The 10,211-nt window shown below is 48.7% G+C and overlaps 1 protein-coding gene across 1 annotated transcript in view; it reads right to left on the bottom strand.

The window, feature by feature from the left end:
• Positions 1–698: 698 nt before the first annotated feature.
• CABCOCO1 (ciliary associated calcium binding coiled-coil 1) overlaps positions 699–10,211 on the bottom strand; it is a 41,292-nt gene continuing 31,779 nt past the window's right edge. Inside the window, exons 6-9 of the mRNA XM_088130231.1 lie at positions 7,274–7,396; positions 6,540–6,674; positions 4,057–4,155; positions 699–934 (exon numbers count right to left, since the gene is read on the bottom strand). Of these exons, the coding sequence (XP_087986357.1) occupies positions 4,081–4,155; positions 6,540–6,674; positions 7,274–7,396 (333 nt within the window). The 3' untranslated portion in view covers positions 699–934; positions 4,057–4,080. The remainder of the gene's footprint in view (positions 935–4,056; positions 4,156–6,539; positions 6,675–7,273; positions 7,397–10,211) is intronic.

The following is a 10,211-nucleotide window of genomic DNA, read 5'->3' as shown; positions in this document are numbered from 1 at the left end:
AGTCACTCATGCCCTGGTCACCTCCAAGATGGACTATTGTAATGCGCCCTACGTGGGGCTGCCCTTGAAGAGTATCTGGAAGCTTCAGTCCATGAAGAATGCAGCGGCGCGGGGCAGTTATGCGTGCCCCTAGAACAGCACACGTTATACCTCTGCTCTGTGAGCTGCATTGGTTGCCAGTTTGCTTCTAGGTCCAATTCAAGGTGCTGGTTTTGACCTTTAAAGCCCTTCATGGCATGGAGCAGCTTATTTGAGGGACCACCTCTCCCGTTACATCTGCCTGTCCCATCAAATCTGGCAGGAGAGGCGTGTTGTGGGTCCCGTCTGCTAAAGAGCTACATCTGGCAGGATTCTGGAGATGGCCTCTTCTGCTGTAGCACCCGCCCTGTGGAGCATCATCCCCACCCCCGAGGTCAGGCTGGCTCCATCCCTGTTAACTTTTCGCAAGTCCCTCAAGACTTGGTTATGTCGTGAGGCTTGGGGGCCGCAGGGGACCGGTGAGTTGTTGAGGTGGCTCCACTGTTGATAATATCTGTCACTCTCTCCTTGCCTTTTTAACTGCAATATTAATTTTTAAATTGTTGATTTTTTAATATATATATTTTGTGAGATGGGCGGCTATATAAATATGATGAATAAATAAATAAATAAATATTGAAATAAAGAGGCAGAGACTGACCTTTTTTGCCACCTGTTGCTTCAGTGTAGTAAGATTCATGGCTTCCAACACTGTAGTATTTCAGTAGCCCAAGTGAACAACACATTATTTATTGTACTTAGTCAAAAGACAAAACTGGGGCGGGGGGGCGGGGAGGCAGGGCTACTTGCTATGAAGAATCTCCTGTCTTCTATATCTTTGCAGGGATATTCCCAGATGGCCTTCAAAAGGCCCTGTGAAGTTATTCCATCCTTCCCTTAGTCATGGATACTTTTCCTAGGAACAAAATGGAAGAAATGGTGAGGAAAGCTCTGGAGGGTTACCAATGGAGAAGTCATCACCTAAGCTCTTCCCCAAGTTTGGGGGCTCTCTTTGCAACCACCCTGGTCCCCTGGGAATGGGAGGAAGCACCTGTTCCTGCTGGAGGAGTCTTACCTTGCTTGAGGGGGCAGGTTTGTACTCCGGGCAATGGCTGCCCTTGGTCCCAGGGACCCCGAAACTCAATTTCTACTCTCCTCCTTTCTCACAGAGTTTTGAGGGGCCTCCAATCCTGGGAGCCCAAGCCAGGTTTCAAGTGAAAATACTAGGGCACAGTGGCTAGTCTGGTTCTCTAGCGAGTGCCTTAGTTGCTCCCTGCTCAGGGATGGAGTTACAAAAATCTTAGGCATTTAATGCCAGAACCAACCCTGTGCTGGAAACAAGGTGCATCCTTCTACCCTGAAAATCAGTTTCTTTATACTGTGTGATGTTTGTATGTTTGCTAATAATTGGCGTTTAGCATGTAGCTCCTATAAACTTCCTTAACCAACTTCCAGGGTTGGAAAGGTGTTTTGAGGAATGGAAAAGGGTTTCTCTCTCAGGAAGAAGGTGACTGGGATGCAGTGATGAAGAGGTTCTGCTCAGGTGTTTCCTTTCCAGGCCTCTGAGGCTCTGGAGCCATCGCCTGATCGTAAAGTAACAATCAATCAATCAATCAATTCTATTTCGGTCATAGACCACCATAGAACGTAAAGTATTGTTCGAATGAAAACTTTTGCTTCATTTTCACCACCCTTGGAATATGCTGCCATTTGCTCAGACCTGGGAATGTTGCAGGAGGATCAAAACCACGTTCGCTTTTCAAGCTGCACAGAGGGTAACTCAGGAAATCAAACTGGGCAAACTGAGATTTTCTGCCTTGTAATTTGTCAAATCCCAGCATTTAGACAAAAGCTTGAGAAATTCTGCAATGCAGACATCAGGAGCTTTGCTCCAGCCAAGTTCCCATTCAGTCATGCTTATATCACACAGAGAAGCTCAAAACATTTTCTGAGCATCAGGAGACAACCAAGAATATCTAGCAACATTTAAATTAATGAATTATTGATTAAACACAGTAGTGTAAAATAGATTGACAGAGCCTATTGGTCATTATATCTCTTTAGTGTATGTTATATGACCATTTTACTTTTCTGAGTTAACAAAATATTGTGCATTTTATTTCTAAGTTATTCTAGATATTTTGAACATTATTTTTTGTTCTGTGTGCCCTTTTCCTCCTTGTGATCCAATTTATTCAAACAATTATTTTCAGACATGCAATTCCATTTGATACTCAAATCTGGACACCACCAACCCTACACAGTACAGTCTAAACTCCCCCAGTTCCAGTAACAGCATCCTTTGCCACCTCCAGCAAAGATGGCCAGTTGTTGTTCAGGTGAGCTTTAAGCAGCTTCGCACATCCTGCTATTGACGGAGAAGCCCAGTCAAGAGTGCTCTAACCAGGTAACTCCACTGAGGAAGCTCATTCATGGCTGGGAAAGGAAGGAAACACACACAGACGCAAGCAGAGCAAGCAAAAGGCAGAGGAAAAGGGGTCCCACTAAGACTCAACTCTAGGCTCTTGTCTTCTCTGAACAAACTTGTTCCAGTTTGTTTGGAGGTTTCTTAACAGAACCAGAGCTGATATTCAATGAGGAGGCTGACCGACACAGAAGACATTAGAATTATTAACCCCCATGATTTGGATACTACTGAACTTCTTTTCGAAGACCCTTTTCACAAGCACTACCACCAAATCAGATTTTTCCATCCTGTGGCCATGCACTTTACTTCTGTTTCCTAAATAAAGAATGCTGCATATCTTCTCCTTGGTTTGGTGAGCAATAGCCGCCATCAGCAATAGTACTCTTTCATTCATTGCCATGTTTATTTTAATCCGGATGCTCTCCACAGCATTGCCAAATTAATTCACTTTGGTTTCTGAGCAAGAATGGACACTTTGAAAGTGCAGGGCAGTTCCTCTCCTCCTCCTCCTCCTCTTTATTGCTTCAATGTATTGCTTGTATCCTTTGGTTGCTATGTTCCATCCACGCCAATCATCCCACCAGGTCTCTGCCTGTTAAATCATATATCCCTTCCTCCATGAATGTTTCAAGCTTGTCTTGTTGATTTTCCCTACTCTGAGCATTACTGTCCCAACAGGAAAGGCCATGAAACGTATGAACCAATGTTCTTTCATTTGATTTTTCACTGAGTGGTTTAACAGGTCCCATTACAGCTCCCTCTCTACTTCCTTCTATACAATGTAAGATTTTATTGCCACCCGCTCCTCCACCCCAAAGAATTTGGTTGAAAGCCTCCTAATCATGTTTGCCATGTTTTGCCAAACCCATTTTCCTTGTCTTTGTGAAGTACAACCCATCTCAGGCTAGTTGTCCATCAACGAAATCACTCAGGCCACCATGACGGAAACCCACTCTCTCCCCTTGATCCCATCTGCACAGCTAGTCATTCACGTGTGGCTCTTTCCATTTTGGCCAGGTGTAAAGGATAAGTGGAAGAAACGCTAAGGAGGAGGACCAGAACTATTCCTCAGAAGTAAGGACTCTGACTACTTCCCCAAAGGGTGATTCTGATCATTCAGGAGAGGGAACAGGTAGAGGTACTTATGCCCTGACAGCCAGAGAACTTCCCCCATCTTCTGCTCCCCTCTTGATGCAGAGGCTGGGGGAGCTGCCTCAGGTCTGAATAGCTTGAGAACAGTAGAAAAATTCACAGAAAGGAGATAAGGGTGTAATAATCAAGAACAACTTCATTTACCATCCCTACATGGTAGAAACATCTTCACATACTTGAGTCCTCCAAATATCTTCCTCCAACATACACAGAAAGAGAAACTTCACAAATCTGATGTTTTTCAGGTTTCAAAAAAGTATGAAAATTAGGGATTGTTTTAAAGGAAAGGTCAGTCTCAAGTGTCTTTAATTGTCCTCTCTAGTCTCCAGGATCTTGCTATCCATTCTAACTCTAGAGAACAATGAGAGACAAAGGCATTGATTCCCAGTAGGTGGATACTGCCTAAATTGGCTTCCCTTGCCAACAAACCCCATGAATTGCTCTGTGTAAGGTCCTACCTTTGCTCTGTTGCTCTGATGGCTTCAGGCCTTCTTCAGCTGCTCTATTCTGGCTGAATAGATGTCTTCCTGCATTTGCAGCTTCTCATAGATCTCAGACTACGAAGAAATAGGTTTTAGCAACTCTGTAGGCTTCTGTCTCTTGCATTCCATCAAAAACATACTGCAGACTGTATCGTTTTAGCCGACTTTTGCTAGCCCATCAGCAACTCTCCCTCTTAGCTTTGAAAAAGGGCAAGGCTTGAAATACCCGCAGCTCCGGTGGGGGAGGCCAAGCACTCCGTAGCCCTCTTCTTCTGCTGCCATCCCGTCTCCCTTTGCCCCAGGCCCAGAGCAGGGCTCAGGACAGCAAATGCCTCTTGGCTTCCTGAGGTTTGAACAACCCAACCTGGGCTTGCAGAACACGGGTCGTCTTCCTGGGCAGACGGCCTGGCCTTCCCCAAATGGAGACCGTGCAGATGTGCTGGACTAAAACTCCTGTCTTCCTTTCCCAGCACACAATCACAGGAGTCTTGCTCCAACAGATCTGGAGTCACCAAGCTGTGTGAGGCTGTTCTTATTCAATATACCACATGCTTACCACGAACAGTAATTCTTATGGTGCCAAACTTCTCCCCCACGTTACATCAATTTCTCAGATTAATCTAACTAAGAAATACTGATCTGTGACCGTGGGTCAAACCTTCTGGAAGATGTGTGCGGACCCTCCTCGAGGGGTTCCAGACAGAGAGTGTCCAGCACTGCAGTTACAGAAGCGCACACGGGTTGCAGTGGAAAGGAAATCGGTGAGAGAAGTGGTAGAAATGCAGGGCAGGGCTGCAAACGGGAGCCTCTGGAATTCCCTGGGGAAAGACGGTGCAGGAGGAGGAGGTGAGAGGCAAAGGGCCTGGGAAGCCTCGGAAGCCAGAAGAAAGTTCTTGGCTAATCGGGGCTTTCAGAACGAAATTAGAAGCCTTTCGCTTGTAATAACTGGATGAACGGGAACGCGGCTCAGAGTGCTCTGCACACCCGTGTGCGCGGCGGAGTTGCTCCCTTACCCAAGAGGTGGCATGAAAGAGAAAAGGCCACCGTGAGGACAGGCCTCTTCTACGCTCCAGCTTCGGAAAGCTACCTTATTGGCAGGAACCGGCTATTCCACTTTCCGGGCGATACCGATCCACACTGTGTTGCCGTGGCTTCTCTCCAACCCCCAGCCCTTGCCCGGGAAGGGACTCTTTGCAGAGAGAGTCAGACAGAGTCCCCCGGCGCCAGAACCTCCATAGGAGCTGGGCTACAGTTCCCAGAACTGCGAGCCAGGAGGGGGCTTCAGGAAGCCCCAGGGCAGCCCAGGCAGAGGGGGCTGCCGGGGTGGGGAGAAGGTTCCCACTGGCCTCGGACAGGTGGCTCTCCAGCACCCCGCTGTCAAACTATACAGAGACTTGGCTGCACTCTGGAATCCCTCCTTCTCTGGAGGGTGTTACGCAGCTCCCTAACTCAAAAAAGTGTATGGAAGAAAACTGCAAAAAGTGTGTCCATTAAGCAGAATTATGAACAAAATGTTTCCTTTTGGAGGAATGTGCACAAACCCACAAATTGTACTGTAAGCTTAAAAGATATTCTTGAACTACTGTGGGAATAGGTTAAAGGGAATTTACAAATGGAAACTATGAGAAACTGGAATGAAGGCATTTGCCCGTCTGCAGTGACAGGTTGGAGAAGACAGTTATAACAGCCGACCCTTACGCAGAATGTAAACTTTCCCAGGATTGTCTAATGCCCCCATTTAACCACTCTTAATATTTCAGTTCTCCCAAGTGGGAAAGGCTTTCAGCACTAAGTTTTTCTTGCTTAATTTTTCTTTTCACTTTTTATTATTAAACAGCACAATTTGCAATAAAAAAGTAAAAGGGAATTAAACGAGGCATTCCTTCCTTGCCGGAAGTGGTACTTTCACGGGGCTGTTAACAGGTCATTTCACACAGATTTCCAGATACAATCAACAAGATGTATCAAAACAGCCAAAATCTGCAAAGATGAAACATTAAATGAATGGGCGAGATCTTTGCTGCAGAGCACTCACTTATTTGGGGGGAGTCTCTAGGAAAGGACCCTCAGAGGCTGCTGCTGCTGCTGCTGCTGCTGCTGCAGAGGGAAGGCAGGAGAGGCCCCCCGTTTCATCCCACTTGTTGCGCGCTCCCACCGGGCCACACGGGACACAGTTGCTCGGATCCAGGAGCACAGACCAAGGAACTGTCAGCAAAAGCCGGAGTGCATCTGTGCACATTTTCACAGGCCTTTCTCAGTGTGACCGGGGGTAGTGAAACTCAAGTTTGGGAATAGCATCACACCAGGTTTGCAGGGGCAAACAATGCTCAACTTATCCAAGCAAATGTATCCCTGGTGCAGCACAGCATGCAGACAACATGCATTCTCTAATTCCCTAATATAACAGGCTGACAATAATCTAGGATTTCAGTTAGTCAAGCTGCTTCTCGCAACAATACCTGGATACTGCTGATTATTTCGTTGGTGACTTGGCCCAGCACCAAGCGAACCTCCTCGACTGTGTAGCCCATCAAAGGGTCAGCAGCGCCTTGGATTTCAGTTGGCTCTTCTGGAAGAACAGCACCTTCCTGCTCCTGAAAGAGGCCAGGCAAGTTCTCACCAAGCGGATCTGTCTAATCACAACAGCAAACTCCCTGGGTAGGGCAGCCGGAGTCCACCTGGAGCCACCCGTGGCCCCTCGGCCACAGAAAGGGGGCCTACAGAGTGCGGGAAGACCCTCAAATCTCCCCACCAGCCTTCTCAGCAGGACGGCAGGAAATGCATTACAGGCTTCCTGCTGCCATTCATGGCAGGAAACCCACCCAAATTCCCTGCCAGCAAGTTAGTCCAGCCTTTGGCAGGGACCAGGAAAGATGAGGGCCGTGTGTGTGACTACGAGTGAAGGGACGCATGGAGGCCAATGTTGCTGTGTCCTCTCAGCCAGGAAGCGGTGCATCTCTTGGGGCTGACAAGATGCCCAGGCCTGCTGTAAGGTCCTTCTTTTCCGCTACCCAAAGGCCTCCAAGCTTCATGTGAGAAGGAGCAGAGAGGGCAGCGTCTCGGCTGAGAGCAGCCAAAACCGTCCCTGGGAACTCCAGCTGAGGATCGAAAGGGCTTCGGCCTGATCCTTCCAGGAAGGGACAGCCAGAGCCACGTGGTGTCTCGCTTTCTGGCCCCAGATGTGTTCATTTACCTTGGTCAAATCCTCTTCCTCTGGAGTTAATGCTACGAATGTGGAATAGATATCACAAGGTAATCCTTCTTCCAAGGGGGCGGGAAAAGGGGTGTTGGCGGGCTTGACCAGTTCTACAACATTCTGTGGGGAAGAAATAAAACAAGCAAGAGAGCTCACATAACAGCGATGCTGTTAATGGTCGTAAGTGGCTGATGGCTTTTTCGAGACAGGAAGTCAAAGGCTCAGGATGCCAGCAGGCTGTGCTTTTTATTTTGCTATTTTCCAAAGTGCTCTGAACAGGAAGTCTTCCTGACCTCCTTCTCAGATCTGCGCTTGGGGTCTAGTAATATCTCCTGTTCAGGAGCCCAACGGAAAGGTGGGAAAGTACTCCGCTCTCTGCAGACCCGAGCTGGGGCTCTCTTTCCCGGAACAGTCCAGATCCGCTTCCCCACAACCGCCCCACATAAACCAGGGGCCAGGAGTTTGTGCCCCCAACCACTGAACAGGCTCGCCACCATCTGGCCACTGGGGGAGGCTGATGTTCAGCCACATCTGGAGGCTGTAAGTCCCCTACCCTGAAATTACGCTTATTCGTGTTAATTCATAACACACGTTTTGCTTTGTTTTTTAATTTCCTGGCTCACAAAATGAAGATGGTACCCAGGTCGTCTAGTCCATCCCCAGGGTCTGCCTGCCACCCTCCTGCCAAAGAAGGAAGCAGGAAGGTCCCCAGCGACCAGCACGGGACCGTTTCCGCGCAGAGACAGGAGAAGAGCCCCTGGACGGAGGGAGGGCTCCGGCCGGATAAAGGGCTTCCACTGTTTCTTATTTTCTGTCATCAGCACACCAATCCCAGGGTTAGGGTTGGGGCCGATGTGGATTTCTGGCGGAGCATCACAACCACCCTGGGCGTTTTAAAAACTGTTGGGTGCTTTGAGGAGACCTTTCTGCCACAGCGGGAGGTCTTTTTGTAGCCGACGGGAGAGGGAAACGGAGGGCCCGTCGCTCTCTGGACTGTGGCTTGAGCAACGCTGCTCTGAATGATCACGCTGCCGACATCCAGGAATCGGGGTGGCTGGAACAGGGCTGCAGAAGGGCAGAGCCCTCATTGAAGGCCACACGCGTGTGCGAAGGCTGCCCTCAAGGTCCTCAGAAAGGGGTAGTGGGAGATGTCAGAGAAATCCATTGCATTTCTTTCCCAGCGAAATGGGCGATCTGGCAAAACGCAATCTGTGGGGCCATAAATAAGCACAGAGTGCTCAATTCAACAGTGTCTGTCTCAAAACAGGAAAACAATGACAATGTTTAAAAGTTGCAGTCCAGCACAGTCCCTGGGTGGAAGAGCAAGTGATTAGACATAGATGATGCTGAGAGGCAGGACCCAGGTGAGCCATAAATCCCCCAGGAGGCTTCATCCTCCTTTAAATGCAAGAGGTCCCACCCTGCGTTTTCCCCTTTGCCAGGGTCTCTCAAGCACTGCCCCCAAAGTTTTGCTTGTTCCAGCTACTTCTCAGCTCTTAGCAGCTGAACTCAGTTGCCGCACAGAAAGTCCAACGATTCGGTCCCAAGCCCTGCTTGCGTGTGTCCTCCATGGGTATCTTTTCACTGCTGAGCAGGCTTCCATGATCCTGCGCTCAGAACTGTTTTTGCACCAGCCTCCTCGTCCAAACAACTATGTAATCACAGAATGCGCACGTTCTGTTAGTCTCCGCAGCACTACCCTGTAGCCAGGCTTTAAATGCGCTTGGAGCTGCAGCTCAGAATTAAAAGGAAGCCCTTTGTTGGCAGGAGGGATTTATGAATAAAAGTATGCTTTGAGGACAGAAGGTTGTGATCCAGCAAGGCTTATTTCTTTTTATATTTTGCATTCCTAACAAGTCCAAGAGAAAATCAGCATGAATGAATTGTGAAGAGAGCCTCGAGCCAAATGTATTTAAATGAATCTTTCTGATGCAATACTTTCCTTTAAACAGTACAATTAAGGCGTTGTATTTCCTTTAAACAAAACCTCATGTGTACCGCTACCATTGATTATGTAGTGAAAACTATTTAAAACCAAGGAGACAAGGTCAGCATTGCAATCCTGCTTTTATTTTAAAGTTACTTTTTTCCCCCCCGAAGACAAATTTATAGTTTTGTTCCGCACGGGAGGGGCTTTGAGGGAGGCAAGCGCACACATAACATTCTAAAAAAAAAAATCCATCTTGCTATTTTATTTAGTGGCCAGGGCAGAGGCCCCCGCCCACCACATTTTCTGAATGCTTTCCCCCTCCGCCCCCTTTGCCACTTCTCACCCATAACTCTTCAAGCAGGAGGGAACCGATGCTTGGTCAGAGGACTCTGCAAATCTCTCTCTCCCCCAGCCCGACCTCCGCGTTTCAGCAGCAGCAAGGCAGGCGCCTCCAGCCTGGCTCCAGAACGCCCTTCCGGCCAGTCCCGCTGCAGACACTGCATGCCTGGAGCACCTTCTGGCCACCTTCCATCTCGGGTGCAGCCCCCTTCGCCCCTCCTTTTTAGGGGCCCTCCGTGCAGTATCTGTATATAGCAGTTTTGTATGGCACGTGCACTCTGTTTTCTCCCCAACGACAGCCTTGGGCAGTGGGCCCAAAGTCACCCTGGCACTCCGAAATGTGGCTTCTGCCACGTTTTAGACAAGTCAGCCCTCAGCCGGGGGGATAACAGGAGCACAGAGTGACCTCACCTGACTCACTCCAGGAAGAGGCTAGTGGCGGAGGGAGGCCGGGGCGGTGGCCTTCCTTGGCCCCGGAGGGAAGACTTCTGGTTGTGGGAAATGGGCTGGGGGAGCTTGCTATGCTTCCCGTATCTGGTGCGCCTGAAGCATTTTGCCTCAGATGTTAGCCATGTGTTTACAATGTATGTCTCCTGCTGCCCTTGATGAGTTGCTGCTGAGCTCCCTTCCAGGTGGAAAGATGAACTCGAACTCGCAGGATGCCAG

This window comes from Python bivittatus, unplaced genomic scaffold (assembly GCF_059951505.1).
Source record: "Python bivittatus isolate LINGU-HERP-01145 unplaced genomic scaffold, Pbiv_v1 ctg000050_np1212, whole genome shotgun sequence".
NCBI classification, from domain to species: Eukaryota; Metazoa; Chordata; class Lepidosauria; order Squamata; family Pythonidae; genus Python; species Python bivittatus.
The sequence above is the reverse complement of the archived record's forward strand: the minus strand, read 5'-3'. Positions and strand labels throughout refer to the sequence as shown.